The sequence below is a fragment of the Micromesistius poutassou genome (assembly GCF_964030765.1).
Source record: "Micromesistius poutassou genome assembly, chromosome: 17".
Lineage (NCBI taxonomy): Eukaryota > Metazoa > Chordata > Actinopteri > Gadiformes > Gadidae > Micromesistius > Micromesistius poutassou.
In genome coordinates this window covers 14,772,681-14,793,130 of record NC_140287.1, presented here as the reverse complement: position 1 = coordinate 14,793,130, position 20,450 = coordinate 14,772,681, and the positions used below count along the sequence as shown (strand labels likewise).

Genomic DNA, 20,450 nt, shown 5'->3' with positions numbered 1-20,450 from the left:
TTTGTGTGTTAAATTCCAAAATAGCAAGCATTGACCGCGTGGGTCGTCACCACTGAATAAAAAGTCCACCTACTTTCATACTGTACATTTTTCTATGTATGCATACAGCGTATCTATAAACCAAGAGAGAATACACGTTTACTGTCTTTTTTTAACAAAATGGATGACGGCGAGTACGGCTATAGAAACTATACAGGTTCCTCATGGATGGAGATGGCCGGCGAGAAGGAAATGACAAAACAAAAAAGGTAAAGTCTTAATAGAAAGCAGAAAAAAAAAAGTTCATCCTACACCAGATTTTCTTTTTGTTTGTCATTTTTACAGCAGTTTAGACTCAAGTAGGCTCCATCATGTTATAGGTGAACTTCAAGATCAGTCCAATTATCAAACACCGTCAAAAACATGGTCCATAAATTAGATAAATAAAAAAAATAATAAAAAAACTTGACCTAAGCAAGTAAAAAAATCATATCGTCACCATTTTGAGAAGCATCTGTCCCGCTGAAGGCGGTGTTTAGTGTGGAGGAGCCATGTGTGGTAGTGTACAACTCTGTTCCACTCCTTCTAGACCACTTCTAGCACTTTGGAACCCTTCAGACTTCTGTTCCCTGCTCTAGTGATTGGGTTTTTAAAACACAACTTGGCACAACGCTGTGAGTAAGCCTATAATCACGTGAGAGAAATTAACAAAAAAAACAATCACAGTATCAATACTACCAAAGATCAAATATAGTTTTTTTTTTTTTAAGTACGCTGATTAAAAAAAAAAAAAAAAAGTATTTTTGTTGTCTTTTTTTCTGTTGCCAAAGATGGGTGTACCTCAAGCCTTTTTTTCTATTTATACAGGAGTGTTTCTGTGTATACGTATTTACAAACAGAAATATACACATAAGAGAATGTTTGCCGACTTCTGAGTATGTGTCAAAACACGGGCTATAACTGCCCTAAACTTACCACGCCACCGCAAGCAGTCATTCTATAAACAAAGTGACTATACAGTAAAAAAAACAAAAACAAACGCAAAGTAAACAGAAAGTCCTGTAGTTGATATAATGGATCCCAGTGTCAAGGTGTTGATCTGATTGGACGGCCGACCGAAGAGGCTGTGATGTCATGAGAACATTAGCCACTCGTCTTCACCCTCAGGCTTTTATGCGTTTGTACTGCAATTGAACCCCCCCCCCGATGAAGAAAACGTCTTCACTGCTTGTGGTTTGATGCGTGTGTGAGGATGGTGCTGAACCAATAGCCAACTAGCGTGACGGTCACATGGTAAGATACAGAATGTCTCTGAATCGATACACAAAACCGCGCAGGGAGAAGGAAGTCATGTGATTCACTTAACCATGGAAAAAAATTAACATCCATTTGAAAAAGGATACTTAGATCAAGTACATTTCTGGGTTCACTTGTTTTTGAGATTTTTGTTTTACACATTTTTAAACAGTTTTCTAACATTTTCTTCCCCGTTATTCTTACAAACCTTCAAATTAGCGTTTATTCTGTTAAATAGAAGTAGACTTACCAAACTATCATTAAAAAACAAAAAACAATCTCGGCAATGAAACAGTTCTCAATTTACTTTTTCTCTCGTGCTTCTTTTTAAATCCTAGAATGTTTACGTATGCAATATTTAATATTTAATAGTATATATATATATCTCTAATTATTTTTTTTGCGATTGTGAATCACACACGGGATTGTACATTCATCGATGCAAAGTGGAGAGGGAATCTAAGCCCCGCCCCCTCACTTCCTGTGTGCAGCACCATATCCTGTCCAAAGTAGTGCTGCCCCCCCCCCCTCCCCTCCGCTTCTCACTGTGGGTGTTACTAGGTGCATCTCTCTGCCGTATGTACTGTCATTGGTGGCCCCCCCCCCCCCTTGGTGGGGGTCTGGCCAGGCTCCAACCGGGGACCAGTGTGGCGGTCTGGACCTCTTGGGGGTGCACCTCTTCGAGGCTCCGGGCCCTAACTGTCGAACGCCCCCCCCCCCCCCCACCCCACAAAAAAAAAAAATAAACACAGCTCCTCAAAAAAGTCTGCGCCGCTCACGCGAAATCACGACTTGATACGCTCACACACACGCACACAGACACACACACACACACACATACCAAAACCCCTGCCATAGTCACTGCACCGTGCTTGCTTGGATGAAGGGGGGGGGGGGGGGGGGGGGGGGGACAGACGGACGGACGGACGACCCCCACCCGACCAGAACACAGGAACCAGGATCTGTGGAGGAAGCGGGGGACTGAGGAGGGAGGGACTCCCACGCAACAAGCTGCCAAGAAAAGGTGGAGCGGACGAGCTTCGGCCAAACTAAAGCAGGGGTCGGTGGGACATGGTGGGAGGAGGGGGGGGGGGGTTACGGGGGGGGCTGCGTCGTAGGGGTCGTGACCCCACCGGCACGCCACAAAGAGCCAACACATTCTCTTGGCATATGCGTGTGTGAGTGGGTGCGTACGTGGGTGTAGTAGTAGTAGTAGTAGTAGTATAGTAGTAGTAGTAGTAGTAGTGTCAGTCGATGCATGTGGGAGTCAAACCGCACGAGAAGTGTGCCTTTGTGCAAAGGGGTGGATTGGGGTGGGTGGTGGGGGGAGGGGGGGGTCTAGGAGGAGGAGGAGGAGGAGCGCGGGGGAGGGGCCGTCGGGCGGCGGAGGCCCCGGTCAGACCAGGTTGTACTCCTTCAGGTTGAGCTGCAGGATGGTGTCCTTCACGGCGGCGAACACGAAGCGGATGTTCTCCGTGTCCGTGGCACACGTGAAGTGGGAGTAGATGATCTTGTCGCTGTCGGGGTTCAGGTCCACGAACATCTTCAGGATGAACTCGCGGGCCGCCTGCCCGTCCCGCTGGGGGCCTGCGGGGGGAGACAGTGAGCAGCGCAGCCAGACGTTCGGCAAAAGTGCAAAAGAAAATGGAGGGCCATGGGTTGTTTTTTTTTTTCCCCTCCCGGCGAGCAGCGAGACCAGGCAGGACTAGGAGCTCCCACCTCGAGGACCTAACCCTGACCTCTAACCCCTAACCTCTAACCCCCGAACCAGGAGGTGGAGCTTATTATCTTCACGTGTAGAAAATGAGACTGGACAGAATGGACATCGATTATGACTTTGATTAATGCTCACAGGTTCACAAACTCAATATCATTTCACGATAGCCGGCAACAGGCTGGATCCAATGTCATTAGCTCAACATTTGGCTGAGTAGCTTCTTCCCGTTGGGAAACTTATATATAGAGCCTTATTGAGATAAAACTCCTCTGATCTAAAGGGATTACACCAGGAAGTTATGTGCCTGAATCAATCCCAATTTGGGGAGGTGAAAAATATCCTAATAACAAGGAGCAAACAGACTGATCTCCAACCTCCTCCCAGCCTCCCACTTCATGGAAATCGTGCGTGTCGTAGGCACTCCATTCCTGAGAACCTGCTCTACCACCATCAGGGGGCGGCCATCTCCCCAATGAGCCAGCATTATGGGTTTGAATCCCAGGGAGCTTCCCCTCCTCTCCCTGCGTATAAACCCACCCCCCCCCCCCCCCCCGGAGAAGCTCTCACCGTCAAACTCTGGGAAGTAGTCCACCAGGTGAGAGTAGGCGATCTTCTCTTCTAGAAGGTCCTTCTTGTTGAGGAACAGGATGACGGAGGAGTTCTGGAACCAGGGGTAGGTGATGATGGTCCTGAACAGTGCCTTGCTCTCCTCCATACGGTTCTGGAAGGAGGGGGGAGAGGATGTTGTCCATGTGCACAGAAGGTTGGTGTGTGTGTGTGTGTGTATGTACTATATATGTGTGTTGTCATGTATGTGTATGTGTGTGTGTGTGTACATACCTCGTTGTCCGACTCCACCAGCACCTGGTCGTACTCGCTCAGCGCCACCAGGAACATGATGGAAGTGACGTTCTCGAAGCAGTGGATCCACTTCCTCCTCTCTGACCTCTGACCCCCCACGTCCACCATCCTGGGAGGGGGGGGGTCCAGAGAGACATCAATGAGAATTCTGATTTTTTTTTTGGGGGGTTTCAGCTAAACAGTTCCTATCTTTGTTTTTATAAAGTTACCTCAATATAAAACCCAACACCTTCTGACAGCACCAGGGCTGAACCCATCAAGCAAGATGTTTATAAAGAGAAAAAAAAACAGCTGCTTCTGTAGCGTTATATCCATGACTCTATAACTCCACCCCCGCAGGGGTTAGATAGAGGGTGCCTCGCGCTGAGGATCCTAGGGGGTTCATTAAGACACGCTGGCTCCGTGACCCTAATTAAAACGCTCTTATCCAGGGACCAGGGGCCCCTGGAAGATTATTTTTACAATCACACGGGGACCGACCAAATGCAGAACCGGGGGCCGCTTTATATATCCTGACCCAACGTTGGGGAAAACAAGGTTCTGGCCAGGTGAGAAGGACTTCTCTGATTGGCCACAAAAAAAAAGAAAGAACAATAAAAAGACAGTTGGGACAAATTCATCATGACGGATGGATTCAACACAGACAGACGACAGAAATGAGCACTTGGGCCTCTGTTATCCAGCAGTGATGTGGTTAGACGCACGCACGCAAACGAAAGACAAACCAGCAGCGCCCGGAAACGGTACTTTGTAACGGAAAGAAGGCGGAGGAGGTAGGAACGGACAGGTGACACGTAATGGACGAGCTACGACCGCCACCGAGGTACGACGCGCCCTAGGACAGATCTCGGATCTAGCATCGGTTAGGGTGATTAGTTGTATATTTACGGTCATTGATTGGCCTGTATGAGTGCCTCTCTGCCGCTCAGACATGAGTAATACGACTCATGCCCACTGGCAGAAGCTACGTTTTGTAGCCCCTAGAATACCGAATTTCAGACACGTCGATTTCTTTTTGACATTCCACAGTGAACCCAAACCGCCAAGCCGGCCGTGTTGACCTTTGACCCACAGTACCAAGGTCCACCCTCACCCACTATTAATTACTCACTAATTACCTTGCCCATGTATCCGAGGTCATTAGGAGGCATGTTGCAAATAGTTTCAACATTTATAGATTAGCATATCTCTCTTTCTATGGAACGCACTGAGCTCCGGGAGGTGGATCTGACACTACATCCTTCTAGAGAGGGACTGGTTGATCAACGTTCTGCGCGGCCCAACCCGTCTCTGTTTCCTGCCAACCTGTATGCAGCCGCCCCGCCCCTCCAACCCGGGGCCCCGCCCCTCCCCTTGAACCAAGAGCCCCGCCCCTTGAACCCCGTCTCCTCGCCGGATCCCTGGTGCGATGGGACGGGTGGACTGGCATTCAGTTCTCTCCCTGGCCCAGAGTCCCACCCTCCCCCTGGTGGTGGCCCAGAGCACTGCAGTCCACTGGGACCCCGGGGGCCAATTGGGGCCCTCCAGGACCCGGGGCCAAAAATAACACACTCCACCACCATGGAGAGGGCGACCTCGTTTCAACTGCCAGCCGGCGAGGGGAGGAGAGGAGAGGAGGGGAGGGGCGCGGGTGACCCATTTAAAGAGACGGGGGCCCAGAAATGTAGGACTGTGGGCTCACGAGAGAAGGGGTGTGTGCATAGGCGTGCACACACACACACACACACACACACACACACACACACACACACACACACACACTGTGTGTCAAAGTCGAACGACCGGTAAATAAATGGTATTAAAGAAAAAGGAACAATGTCCACACCGCCACACTCCCACTCCGCTGTGATGATGCCTGGGCAGAGCCAGGATGAGGGGGGGGGGAGGTGGTTGTGGTGTGTGTGTGGTGGTGGGGGGGGGGGGGGTCTCTACCTGAAGATGATGCTCTGCAGGTCGAAGGGGTACTCGATGATCCCTGTGGTGGGGATTCGCACCCGGAGCACATCCTGCTGGGTGGGAAGGTAGCTGGGGTCCGCGATGCGGTCCAGGTCGGTCAGATAGCTACAGCGGAGACGAGGGAGAAAACGACAGGGACAACAGTTATACGAAGCATAATAGGAAACCAAGGCCACCTCCCGTCGGCGCCCTGCCAATCAAAGAGGCATGGATCAGTCCTCTAGAGAAGTACGTTGAGGAGAAACCAAAAGGATGAAATCCGGGAGGTGCGTTAGTGTCAGTGTCACTGCCGCACACACACACATACACAGACACACACCTTGGCTAGAATCGAGGAATGGTTTTGAGCTGCCAGAGGGACCTGCGTTAGCCACTAGCCACAGTACAGCTACTCTGAGGGACCTGCGTTAGCCACTAGCCACAGTACAGCTACTCTGAGGGGCCTGCGTTAGCCACACACTACAGTACAGCTACTCTGAGGGGCCTGCGTTAGCCACTAGCCACAGTACAGCTACTCTGAGGGGCCTGCGTTAGCCACACACTACAGTACAGCTACTCTGAGGGGCCTGCGTTAGCCACTAGCCACAGTACAGCTACTCTGAGGGACCTGCGTTAGCCACTAGCCACAGTACAGCTACTCTGAGGGACCTGCGTTAGCCACTAGCCACAGTACAGCTACTCTGAGGGGCCTGCGTTAGCCACTAGCCACAGTACAGCTACTCTGAGGGGCCTGCGTTAGCCACACACTACAGTACAGCTACTCTAGGGGACACTGGGCCACTAAGGGAAGGAGATCTCATCGAGCTTGAAGAAAAGACCCTAACCACGTCCACCTTTCCCCATGGGTTGATACTTGAATCCTCTCCCTCTGGTGGGACGCAGACGCTGCGGTCGGGAGGGGCGGGGGCAAACAGGGTCGTACTTCAGAGGATCAGCAGGGTTAAATGACCGGGTGTCGGCCCTCACTCTGTGGAGTCTATAAAGGGCCGGAAGGGTCAAAGGGCGTGACCTCCGCCGGGGTCAGGGCTGGTGGTCCCTCGCGCTCCCTCTCTGAACGTCCGGTGCCCCTGTTCAGTGGTGTAGGTGCCCCAGGTGTCCCCCGTGGGCTCCGTACAGCAGAGCGACTGCAGACCCTGATTCAGACTGGGAAACCTGCACCAGACCTTAAGGAGGTAGTTCAGGATTTTGGACATCGGGTCTCATTTCCAAGTGAGCCAGTGTGTTATACATCATTGGAGACTGTTCAACACTTTTCATTCAGTCCTTCTAGTTGCAGAAATCGCTGGTGCTAGGCTAGCACAAGTCGAGGGGGACTGCAGTACACCCAATGCAAACCAATTATAATGCCCGACTATCGATGTAAATGTCTGTGTTGATAGAATAATATTAGAAATAAAACTATCCTTGTATCGCAATGATCACATTACATTTTGGGGGACTACTTTCTCAGCAGTGGCAGAATTTTACTTTGCTCCGGTGTAGCAACCAATTCACTACAGCAGAAGGTAAACAGAGAAGCGCACTCCAGGTAATATCAGTCCGCCGCTGCCATAGCTTGCTTCCAACTACAGGGATTATAAATTAAATGCAATGCGATGCAAGGGTAAGTTTATTTCAAATACTATTCTATCAACACAGACATTTACATTGATAGTCTGGCATTATAATTGGTTTGCCTCTGGAGTGGGTAAAACTGTTTTTATTGGCAGGCTAGCAGTTCCCCTCGACTTGCGCTAGCCTAGCACCAGCGATTTCTGCAACTAAAAGGACTGAATGAAAAGTGTTGAAAACGGTCTCCAATGATAAATAACACACTGGCTCGCTTGGAAATGAGACCCGATGTCCAAAATCCTGAACTACCCCTTTAAAGTGGCAGTACGATCTAAAGGCTGCAGAGAGATGTCAGCGCTACACGGCTCCTTGTGTGAGGAACGACCGGAGGAGGACGCAGAGAAGGGATGGATACTCATCTGGCTCCTATAGTTTCACATGTGTTGCTCTTGTCTGCGATCTCTGGTTAACTCTCAGATCGTACCTGCAGCCCCGTTAAGTTCCTTCTATAGCTGCTTTCACATACGGACGTGCATCCGTCTGTTCTCCGTCTATTCTACAGAGGTGCCGTATATGTGAATGATATATCCTGACGTTGGACCTCCTGATATATAAAAATACTACCCCCGAGGTAGTATGTTCACCGGAGGAAATGCTGATTACCTTATATGTGAATGAGCAGTAGGATGTCGGCATTTCACACCAGTTGAGTGGGCGTGTTGATGACGCTTCGGTCTACGTTTGCATGTCATTGAGTGGCACCCGCACCCTAATCGATAATCAGCCTATTGCCTTTTGTTCGCTGAATGGTTTAAAAAATATTTTTATTATTATGTTACACCTTTCCTGCTGTCGGCTCCCAGACCATAGTCGAGGAGCACAGAAGTGACGTTCCGCTCCGTTGATTCTCTCGGGAGTAACACCCTTCACTTTGACCGGCAGTGGGTCTGCTTATAGGTTTGAATATGGTCGGAATGAAGCGGCCACGATTATTGACAGGCTGTGTACTTTATTCTTAGTTTCACTAACTTTACAGTAGGGCCTACACGTTTGCACAGACACAACCGGACTCGTTTATTACCTCACTAAACTGACACGCTACCGCTCGCTCTCCTCGCTCATCCACTCACACACACACACATGTGCTACTCTCGTAACAATTATTATTGACAACAGTTAGCTGAACATTATAGGGTCCCGTCCTTCCACCCCCTGTTTTCTCAGTTAAACACAGAAATCAACTACATTTGTCCCAGTGTTTGTTAGATGTGAAATGAAGCCAAAAAAGACGCTCTCTTCCTCCGGTAACGCAGTCGTTCATGACGCTTTTCTTGTTTGTCGTTTCTTCTATTTGTCTGTAACTCATGCTCCAATCTTTCATTGATCGATGCGGATGTTGTGGATGCAACGGAATATATGCATCGCTGCAGCAACATTTAACATGATCTCGATGAGATATGCCCGTTTTGCCTGCGTGCTGTCTGCGGTCAAACCAAAACAAACCCGATCCCACCTCTTGCGACCCTACGTCATATGCCGCCCCTTGCAAGCCCGCCCCCCTTAAGCAGCCGGAGATTCTACTGACACCGATCTCCGTATATCGGGCATCAAGTGTGAATAAGTGTGAATGACCCTCACGGTCGAACCTCCTGCTCCACAAATGCGGAGAAAAGACGGAGGTCATATGTGAAAGCAGCTCATGTCACTCAAGGCTGAATAAGGCAGCTGTGCTATAAGAACATACCTGCTTAGCACCCCGCGCTATACAGAGGACATCCAGAAGGTTTGGCAGAATGTGGACAACATTACAAATATAACACACCCACACCCACACACACACACATATTTGTTTTTATGGGCGATACTCATAATAACGCATTATTATTTCGATTACTTCCACACACTAATAATCCCAAAACATGACACGCACACAAAATGTTTGCAAATGTCTACATGCATGCGGTACGTTTATTCATAAACAATTAACATTTGTGTCGTATATTTGGACGGACACACACCCCCACACCCCCACGGGACCTACTATTTGGTGGAGTCGGAGAGCTGGTACTCTCGGCGGCGGTCGTAGGCCTCCAGGATGCCGGGGTCGGCCCACAGGGTCTTGATGGCCACGACGTAGGGCTGGTCAAAGCCGTTGATCTTCTCAATGTCTACCTCCTTCACCAGCCCGGCGTTGGACTGAGGAGGGGGAGGAGATCCCATCGGGGGGGGGGGGGGGGGGGGGGGGGGGAGAACACATCAGTAAGAATGATACGAAGAACCGTCCAGAGCCACGAGGTAAGGGCGGGGCAGGTTAGAATCCCCCCCCCCCACACTGACGGGGAGCCACAGAGCAAGAGGGTGGGTCTGGGATACAGGGTCAGGGTTTCCCACAGCACTTTACAGCTTTAAACCACTTTAAAGCAACACACGCCTGCCGCCTTAATTACGTCAAAAAAAAAAAAAAAAAAAAAGGTTTATTTAAATAGTCGATATTATACAAAAGTATAAAATAATCGAAACTTCATTCACTATCTGTGTATAGATCAGGCCGCAGGGCAACTGTCTGACGGCAAACCCCACCACCCTAACCAGCACATTTTCTGCGGGAAACCCTGAGGGCGCATGCACATCGATTTGTCTTCACTTTTGTGATGAGACCTAGCCCTGTCGTCTAACGGGCTGATTATGGTCCCACGTTCACGGGGAGTTAGCTTAGGAGGTAGAGCGGGTCGGCTGGTAACCGCAAGGTTGGTGGTTCGACTCCACCGTCGGGGTGTGAATGTGTGCATGAATGGGTGAATGTTACGGACCCCTTACGTCCTTGCGGACCCTCCTTGCGTCCACCGCAAGGGCCTGACGTGCGCCTCCCAAAAACTCTGTTGAGGCGACGCAGCCGCAAAGGCCTGTGATTTGTCCGCTCACTAAAACCCGACGCAGAACCATGAAGGCTCACGACTGCGTCAAAAGCGTCTGCGTGGCCGTTGCGTTGCGTGAACGTGGAACCATAATCAGCCCTTTACTTCATGCATGCAACCAGAAGTCCCGTCTTGGGATTAATAAAACACAGACTGCGTCGCGTCGCACGACCAAACGGCGGTCCCCCCCCCCTTCCCCCTGCTCACCCGGTTCTGCTCGTATTTGTAGGGGATCTTCAGGGTCTCTGTGGCTCGGATCATGGACTGCATGGACGTGAAGATGTTCTGGTAGACCAGCCGGATGAAGCCCCTCTTGTCCTCGTCCGTGTAGCCCGCCCCGTGGATGATCCGCATCTGCTTGATGAAGGTGCTCTTACCGCTCTCGCCAGTGCCTGCGCGGTCAGGGGACAGAACGCTGGTTAGTACTGGACCTACCCCTCTAACAGTACCTCAGGGTCCCAGACCACTGGTCAGGCTGAGGACCGGCCCTCCCTCCTAAACCTTCCCATTGAAGTGGATCTAGATCTCCTCCCCAAACCACAGTATAGCCAAACTGGTCGAAGGACTCATTGATTTGAATATAACTAAATATGATCCAGTATTTGTTTAGTGACCACTATGCCAACACTTGGCTAATACCACAAAGATGACACATTGAGGAAAGTGACCGACAGTCAAAGGGTTGTAAAGGCAGTAATTGCAGAATAAATCCCCAAACGCACCACTGTAAACTATCCATCTACAAGCAAGCATTCAAGTGGGTGATCATTTTTCTTTAAGTATTCAACTCAGCTAAAAGTCCATCTAGATAGTTTATTAGGGTCCAATACCAAGCGGGCAAACAGAATAATAGACGTCAGACGTCAACAGTTGTCCCTCACACTCGTCTCCACAAGCCCCCCCCAGCCTCTTGGACATGTGATGGGGATGTGTAGGCCTAGAGGAAGAGGCTAAGAAAATGGTTGCGATCGCATTGAAATGCATGGGAGGAAACGTAATGTCAGATAGCCACACCGATGATGAGGATAATGAGGATGGCCACCAGCTCAGGATGTGATTCATGACGGATGAGCTAATGAAAAGCAAGAGCAGCCAAAATGTGATCCTAGCTGGAGCAGCATCCATCATTTGGCCAGTTCTGCTTGCAAGTCTTTTTCAATTAGGCTGCTCATATTTCAGGTCGTTATAAACTCGTACTAAAGCGCATTAATCTCCTCCAGTCGGGACAAGATAAAAATGGGACCCAACAGAGATCCATAGTATCTGTAGAGCTGAGAGGGAGAGACGAGGGGACACATGCACATACACCACCTACATTCAAGGTTTTGAAGAGCGGCCATATTTTTGTTACCATAGCAACCCCATCCTCTGACTCCCTCAGTTTGTTCATATCTGTGTTTTTTTTTTTTGTTGTCCTTATTTTTACCGCGCTACATCCTGGTTCTCCCTGCTCTCCGAGTCGGAAGGTAAATATACCTCCTCAGAGACGAGGTGGTGGTGGTGCCACAACCAAAAGACACTAGAGACAGTCTGTATTCAAACGGACGTCCGATATAGTAAATCCAAAACATAGGAGCTGAGAGCCGTCCCGGGACGGGGCCCCACCACTTAATGCCCAACGCTCGCCCCTGCCCCGCCCCCCCCCCGGGACGAGACTGAAGGGCAAAGGAGAACAAATGGAACAAAACGGAGCCCAGCACCCCGCACGGATCAGCTTCTCTGGGGGCTCCTGAGCGATGCTTACTACCGGCTACTGGCTGTTCACGGGCCGTGGTGGGGGGGTTCTGAGCTGGGGGGGTTCTGAGCTTGGGGGGGGGGGGGGGCAGCTCAGGGGGCAGAGCGGAGCCATTCTTTGTGCTGGGGCCGAGAAGGCGGTGTCCTAGCTGCGGTGGCGATGGGGGGTGGGGGGGGGCTGCAGACTGGCTGAGCTGAGGGGAGCAAGGAGATCTCCCTCAGGCTTAAACGTTTGATTTATTTCTCGTGACCCCCGTCACAAGATCTGCCTCCCCCCCCCCCTCTCCCCACCCCTTTCTACTGTCCCTCCTCCTCCCTCCAAAGACAACACGTCTCTGTCCCTGCCTCCCCATTCATCAACTCAAACCACAACTACTCCATGTCCTCCACCCTCATGCCCTGCCCGCACTACAAACCACACACACACACACACACACACACACACACACACACACACACACACACACACACACACCCCCCCCCCTTTGGAGATCCATAACTAGAATCCATCCATTCTCTTCCCTCTCTATTTTTTTTTTCTCCTCTCTTTATTTTAGCAGCGACGACCTAGAAAAAGGAGGCCACCTTTTAATAGCTTGCATGCTACTTGGACCGGGTAACGCTTTCCTCTCCAGCTGGCAGCCAGCGAAGGAGACCTGGAGTGTGAGGAGGAGGAGGAGGAAGGCTTACTATGGCGGCCCCCTGCACCCAGCCCAGCACCCCGACAATACCACAGCGGGGGGGGCGCCACACAGGCCGCACGGCCCCCCGGCGCTCCGAGGGGAGCCTGGACAGCTCCTTGGAATAGAGTGGAGCCGACGGGGTCAACGGTGAAGCAGCCAGAAGTGACACCAGCACACATGTTCTGAACCGACTGCAACGCACAGAGCCGCCTCCCTCACTACGCCATCTGGCATTTAAAATGACCGCGCAAAACAATGCAACGTACAGAAAACAATGCAACGTACAACAATGTAACATACAATACAATAGAACCTCAGCAGGATGACTGACCAGCAATGTTCCAATCATGGCACTTTTTGTTATAATCCTTAAACGCAAGACTTGAGTAATGCATTCAACTCGTGTGTGCGTGCGTGCGTGCGTGCGTGTGTGTGTGGTGGAGTTATTTTGCATCATGATGTCTAAAACGTGATGCAAATGCTCACCACGTTATTGCTATGCAAATGTTCACTGTGATAACCGGCCTCATTCCTGGTGTGGGATTGTGGATCGGTTTGGCGGATGCTAACCATGCCCACCAGACTGGTCAGAAGGCACGGTTAACCCCCACACAGCCACACTAGTCAAGGGGAGCGTCCCAAGCTTTGTAATTAACATGACTCAAGTCCATCAATTCAACCCCAAAAACAGAAGATTTAACTGGAGCCAAAAATAGTGATAATAATATTTTGAGGATACCATGACCACAGCTCTGGTACAACACCACATCCGTCTACATATGGAAAATACCATGAAGATACCAAGACCACTACCATGAAGATACCAATACCACTACCATGAAGATACCAAGACCACTACCATGAAGATACTAGACGATACCAAGACCACTACCATGAAGATACCAAGACCACTACCATAAAGATACCAAGACCACTACCATGAAGATACCAAGACCACTACCATGAAGATACGAAGACCACTACCATGAAGATACCAAGACCACTACCATGAAGATACCAAGACCACTACCATGAAGATACCAAGACCACTACCATGAAGATACCAAGACCACTACCATGAAGATACCATGAACACTGGTCTGGTCCTACATCCTTCTACACGAGGCCTTCACCACAGTGACCGCCCCCCCAACACACACACACCCCCACCAGTCCACTTCTCCCTCTCCATTCTGCCTTCCGCTAACAGCTTTCCACAGTGTTGGCTGCCGCCTGTATCTGGGCAAAACGCTCCTTCTCCCGCTACAGTCTGCCTTCATCTCTGCCGAGCTGGCCGTGTGTGGGTGTGCGAGAGCAGCAAATTGCGCACACACACACACACACACACACACACACACACACACACACACACACACACACACACACACACACACACACACACACACACACACACACACACACACACACACACACACACACACACACACACACACACACACACACACACCACAGTTTGACCACCTTAGGACGGCTTTGTCCGTTAGTCAGTGCGCTGAGTGCTGTGGGTGAGTGGGAGTGGGGGAAATGGTTGATGTAATACTGGCATGATGTCCAACTGGACAGAGAACTGACTGCAGTCTCTTCTTCGTGAGCAGCTAGCGCAGGGCAGCGGAAACAGCTTTAGCTTGACGAGAACACCATTATTTTTGGAGGTTGACTCGTGTACTTTAAAATCAGCGGTCACAGTGGATCACTATGTACACTTCTGTCTGTCGAGGCTTGAATCTCCGAGTGATATTATCATTCAGAGTCACAAGCTCTCAAAGATAAGGTATCATAAAAGTGATGACAAATGGAAAGAAAATGGCCTAGAGCCACTGTGCTAGTAGCAGAAGGATGCCAGAAGGCACCGCAGTCGAAGTCTGGTGTGGGTCTGAGCTTCCTGGGGGTGTGTGTGATAGCTAGCTTAAATCTGAGGAGGGGGTCTCAGCTTCCTGGGGGCAGGGAGCCAGGGTAGGAGTGACGGCCCCTAGCTAGCTAAAGTCTGAGGTGAGGGTCTGAGCTTCCCGGGGGCGTGGAGGCGGGGTACGAGTCACGGCCCCAAGCTAGCCTCGGTCACCCAACGGCTGAAGTCTGAGGGCACATAAGCTCCAAACTGGTTTTACTTTCTTTCGTAAATTTGTTTCTACAAATTATGGTGCTGGTGGTGGTGGAGATGTTTAACAGAGTAATTGGCGAACACCACCTCAGCCAGTAAATAAACAGTAAAAATTAAATTAAAAAATTAATCCACACCATGTAGACTGGTGTAAACTGAAATCCCTGTTGGAAAGCTTCATTCACACGAAAAGCAAAAGACACAAATATCTACTCCCCCCCTTTTCATTTTCTGTTCCAATTTCTCTCAAATCCAACATCAACTGTATCCTAAACTAGCTTCCTTCTTCCATCTTCACCACAAACTCTTTTTTATTACAGGTAACCTATAATGTAGGGGAACGGTTGCATTTGATTTTGTTTGACAAACTAGCTGGTGACATGCTGGTAACCGTGCTTTTGTCTTCGTCATACATAAGATGACTATTTGTCACAGCAAATGGGTTCCGTCCGTAAAATACAGAGAGCGACCGCGTGCCAAAGACATTGTACCTCGACAACGCCTTCCGTAAACAGTCTCAGGCCTCCGGCTGCACAAGGGAACGTTTTGAGTCCTTCCCCCCCCCCCTCCCCCTACATGCACCCAAAGTTACATTTCCGCAAGAAGTACTTATTGAATCAAAGGCTGAGGTGACGACAGCTCTTGTCAAACACTGATTGGTCAATGAAGCAAGGCCATCGTCCAAACCAATCGCCGAATGGTCCAAAAACGATTTTCCCTACCAATTGCCGGTACGAGCGAGCATCTAGGGAGGTCACAAAAGTAAACCAAACTAGGGAGTGTCGGTGGGTAGAGTGACAGGTTGGACGGCGTCCATCTCTGTCAGAGCACTTTGCCCTCCCTGCTCACTTTACTGTCCGCTCCAGCAGTTCATTTACACAACGCAGCCAAGGCCAGAGCCCCCGTGTTTTGACCAAGTACAGGCAGACGGCTGGGAGCAGTGGCCCAGCCTCATGGCCCGATAAGGCCTCCCAGCCCCAGACCACTGCCACAACATAGCTCTTTCATTCAGTCATTTCTCTCACAAGTTGCACGTAGACACACCAGTAGTATTATATATTTTTGATCTTAAGGGCCTATTAACAGATTGAACCAACCAAACGATGCTAGTTGCTGGGTTTGCGGTACCTTGGTGCCTGAATAACCAATTCTCAATGGCATGCTTGAGGTTAAAAGATTGTGGACGAGTAGTGCAGGGGGAAACAGGAGTGAGACGGCAGCAGTGTTGGTTTTGTCAGTCAGGTGAACACGTTTCTACACAGCATTCATACTGAACAGCCACAGCGTGTTAACACTACAATGAAAAAACTCAGACATGCTGCAGGAAGAGCAGCACAAGAATAGATATGAAATCAAAGATGATCGCATATTTTTAAAAGAACTCCAGAGGTGTCACGGGCCACGGGCCGCGGCCCGTATCAGCTGGATGGAGTAACCTGATTACACTGGGTTGATTGTGGAGGATAACAACATAATCAACAGATCACGCCGTGTCCCTGGAGGGGGGCGATCAATTAACTGTCCAAATCAAAAGGAATAACAAGCTACGACACGTGCATGACCCTATTCCTGACATGTACGGCGTTGCACTTTATCTGTCACTCGGCTTTCTTCAGGATGGCCTCCTGAGGGTCATTCTTATCAAAGTTACCCAGAATAACTTTGGCCTACCTGCCCCACCTCTCCCCATGATCCACAAGGCCAAGGCGTTGCTTCCTCCAGGTTCAAGTCTGGTGGCATAGCTGGAATGAGTGCATCGTCCTGCTCTACAGACTGAAATCCTGAGTAACGGTTCAAGAGGAGATATTTAATATCTTGTGCTAATGGTTGGTAATGCAGTTGGTCGGGAGACACTCGTGTGTTTGCCAAGTCATCGGCGGTGTCGTCAACAGGAATCCGGTCTGTGCAGGAAATACAATTTCTGCACACTTTATACATTGTCTACATCGTTTAACATCCCAGACAGAACTAGGGTTTTAAATGAAGACCCAGGTTGTGTTGGGTTGGCGAGCCGCTGTTTGAAGCATTAAAACAGCCTTGATCAACTGCAGTGAAACGAGTCGTGTTGGGCCTACAAATGATCACTTCATTTACATGTCCATTAGCCCTATACATTATGTTTACATCCAGTCAATATTTCCAGGTGATTATATCTCCAAAAAAGAAGAAAACCTTTTGTTCTTCTCCTAAAAGGATCCTTCAGTACGTTGGCTGAACCACAGCTAGAGACCTCTGGCCCCCGTCACTTGAGAAAACTTAGGATCCACAATTCTATCTAGTTCTAGATTTTACTATAGGTCAAATACAGTACTTCCTCCTACAAACCCATTATTGCTTATAAACAGGCTTAGGCCTGTTGAGTCTGAATAAAAAGACCATCGAGTGACCAAACCATCACTCGATGGTCTCCTCCCAGCCCAAGCAGAGGGAGATTGACCTCAGAGTGTTACTGCAGGATAATAGGACTCACTGACATCTTAAAGTCTGAGCGGAAGCTGTGTTTAACCAAGCCTATTAAAACCTGCTCTAATCCTGCCTTACACGTCCTTATCCAGGCCCCCATTGATGACTTCAACTCACTTAGGATGCAGCCGTCACAGAATGGCTGATCACACCACTTGCACCTTCTTAGAGTACAGCAGTTCTTCTCAGTCTGACGCAAAGCACAGACTCCCATGTACTACATACCAATTACAAAAATGAACCACTGACATCTGCTGCCAGGTCCTTCAGCCTAATATTTTTGTTGCTCCGATATAGATTGCAGGCTACGCTCTGACCCTGATTTGCAAGTTGTTGCTTTGGTAACCCCCCCCCCCTAATTATCCAAGTAGCCTATACCATAAAATATATGTGCTTGGTTGCAAATTGCTGGTGAATGCATAGTAAAGAAAGGGTTTGAGGAAATTGAGTTCCACTGGAAATGGGAATAGCTGATCTTTTACCTCATGTTTTACAAGATAACTGACAAGGAATGGAATTTAGGAATAGGATAGAACATATAACCTTATGGCACTGCTTTATGATTCTGAAAGTACACAATTAAACCAGATAATGGGGGGGAACAGTGCTATAGGCGCATATATATATATATATATATATTTAATTGACAGTATAACTGTTCTGACCTACTTCTGGCAGAGGAGTCAGCTGGGAAATGAATGAAAGTGTATGCCACGCATGTCAGATAACCTACACTGCGTTTGGTGGGCAAAGAAATGGGAGCAAACGTACTGAGACAGAGGAGACAACCTAGATAATTCCAAATGTCCTCAATAAAAATAAATACAAAAAAAAAAGGTATGGCCAGCGAAAGAGTCCACTCCTCACTCACTCGGTACGACTGAAATGGGTCACACGGAGTTGGCCAGCCACGCAAAACATGCATGCAGACTTGAACGCGAGGAAGCCACTAATGTAGCCGTGCTGAGATACGGATCAATAAGAGGTCTGCTTATTCAATAGCCACACACCTACACAATACCTGACGTACTTATTGTACTCTCAGTAGAAAATATTGGCTTTTTATCGCCAGCGAAATGGCAGGCATTTGTACACACGTTGTGTACCAACAAGTTAATATAACCAACTATGCATCGATAGGTATAACTACTGGAAGCACGACTATGTGTAGAAAGCTCCACAATATCGTGCAAGTGTTATGCAATCAGGTGAACGCAATAATGAAAGCACACAGCCTTGCAATGCTATGGCTTCAGGTTCTCTCCCCCATTGTGCCCATCTCGTTCTATCTGCCACTTTAGGCCGAGACCAACCCCCCAAACGCTGATCCAGTTCCCCCATCTGATCCGGATCACACGCAGAGCTCCTGGTCCACCGGACGGCCAACATCATGCAGACTAGCCAGCTGTTTAGCTCGTTAGCAGCTGGTTCAACCATGACAGCCCCAGTTACTTGGATGCAGAGTGAAACTGGATTTCACACGAATATGCATAATCAAATATACACAGCGCCACATTTTTTTGCGATTGTTATTTCCATTAAGCATATAAAAGTCCCCTTAGAACGACCAGCCAGGGGGAAAGCATGCCACCCAGAAACCAGCTCACCAGCTAGCTAGTCCCCACTAGCAGCACCCTGGCTAGCCTGCTCAAGAAGGCCATGAAACGATAGTTTCTGAGTACGACGACGACGACGTTTTTTTAAATTAAATAAAAAAAGACAGCTCAATGGGAGAAATGTGACAGAGGAGATTAGCGAGACATGTACCGAGTAGGAGTAACTTCAGCTCCCTCCTCGAGTCGCGCTTGTCTCGGCGGAGCTGCTTGTCAATCTCGGCATTGATTCGTTTCGACTCCTTCGCCTCCTCGCTCAGGCAACACGCCATCATGGACTCCAGGGTCATCCCTCTGGTCGGCCCGGTGCAGACAGGACCGAACGGTACCCCCACCACCACGCTCCAATATCCGCCACCGAGGTCTCCGAAAGCCCTCGCTGCGGTCCCGAGGCGAGGAGGTGTTCCGCCGGCCGGGTTGGGGGAGGGGAGCGTCGGGCCTCGCCGTCAGGTTGTTCCCCCCGGCCGGGAGCGGGTGCGCCTTGGCCCGGTTGTTCGCTCGGTAAATCACGGGAGAGCCTCGGACGGGGGAGGGAGTGGAGAGTCGTCGGCGGGGCCCTCTTCCTCAAGATGCTCCGTCCCGTTCGTTCGCTTCAGACAGCCAACGTCGGGTCACTGCAGATGTTATACGGGGGGTGGGGGGGGGGGGGGCTTGTGGTCCTGGTCGCTTCTTTCTGTCGTATCTCCACCTTTGTCTTTCGGCCCAATCAATTAAAAAAGGTCCAAATCAGTCTATAAAAATGGGTACAAACTGCAGCGCCGTGACATAAAAAACGGGGCGAATCTGTCGGATATCTGCAGTGTTTTAAACGACAGCCTCTCCGACCGACACTAGCCGGGCTCCCGGTACCCTTACCGAATAGCTACAGCGTTACAACGAGATCAAAACACGCCAAACGTCCCGTATCCACTTGTCTGTATAATGTGATTAAGTATAAAATAGCCGAATTGGATGGGGAAGGCGAGAGTCCTCCTCGGCTAGCCGACTAGCTCTTAACTACGCCTTCGCAGAAAGTGTCCAACTGCAGTGGTGGAGCCAGCTGCTTTCTCTCCTATGTGCTATCGTGATCCAGATAGCCGCCGATGTCAATCCGTATCATTTTGACAGCTCGATATCTATTTGGTCCTGATCACCCTGTAACACTATTTCCCTGTTCGCAGTCTTTGGCATGGACAGCATTCAGTGTGAAACCACCAGTTCACCACCTCGGAGAGAAGATGCACCGTATGATGGCTGGGGCTGGAACCCTTGAGTGAAGGGGTTGAATGAAAACCTATTTACGACAAACCAATTAAATGGTCGAGGAGGGTCTTCAGGGTGGACTCCGGAGGAAGTCATGTTGGGTCGGATAATTGGATGAACCGTGCATATGTGCGCCCTTACGTAAAGCGAAATTAAAATGTATATATATCTGTTGCAGCACCCACTTGTATGCTTCTCTATAAACCTTTTATTTGTAAAGGAACTGGAATATGTATTAAATAATTCCAAACGGCTGGAGATCGCAGACTGTATAAATTGCAGGATGCAACGATTAGATACATTATTTTTGGACTTAAAGTA

At 49.4% G+C, this 20,450-nt stretch overlaps 1 protein-coding gene across 1 annotated transcript; it reads right to left on the bottom strand.

Annotated features, from left to right (window-relative positions):
- Positions 1 to 2,249: 2,249 nt before the first annotated feature.
- Positions 2,250 to 20,048, bottom strand: gna11b (guanine nucleotide binding protein (G protein), alpha 11b (Gq class)). The gene is made up of 7 exons (XM_084482506.1): positions 19,042 to 20,048; positions 10,483 to 10,667; positions 9,402 to 9,556; positions 5,786 to 5,914; positions 3,833 to 3,962; positions 3,560 to 3,713; positions 2,250 to 2,862 (listed from the first exon to the last, which is right to left on the bottom strand). The coding sequence occupies exons 1-7, from the start codon at positions 19,175 to 19,177 to the stop codon at positions 2,672 to 2,674; spliced, it is 1,080 nt and encodes a 359-aa protein (XP_084338632.1). The 5' UTR covers positions 19,178 to 20,048; the 3' UTR covers positions 2,250 to 2,671.
- Positions 20,049 to 20,450: the final 402 nt, after the last annotated feature.

Bases quoted from the DNA above. Each gene is read 5' to 3' on its own strand.
- gna11b (XM_084482506.1), bottom strand. From the start codon at position 19,177: ATGACCCTGGAGTCCATGATGGCGTGTTGCCTGAGCGAGGAGGCGAAG. The intron at 3,963-5,785 runs GTAGAGACCCCC...CCCCCCTCCCAG, and splicing joins CTGCAGAGCATCATCTTCAG to GATGGTGGACGTGGGGGGTC. The intron at 3,714-3,832 runs GTATGTACACAC...CCCTCCTTCCAG, and splicing joins TGGTGGAGTCGGACAACGAG to AACCGTATGGAGGAGAGCAA.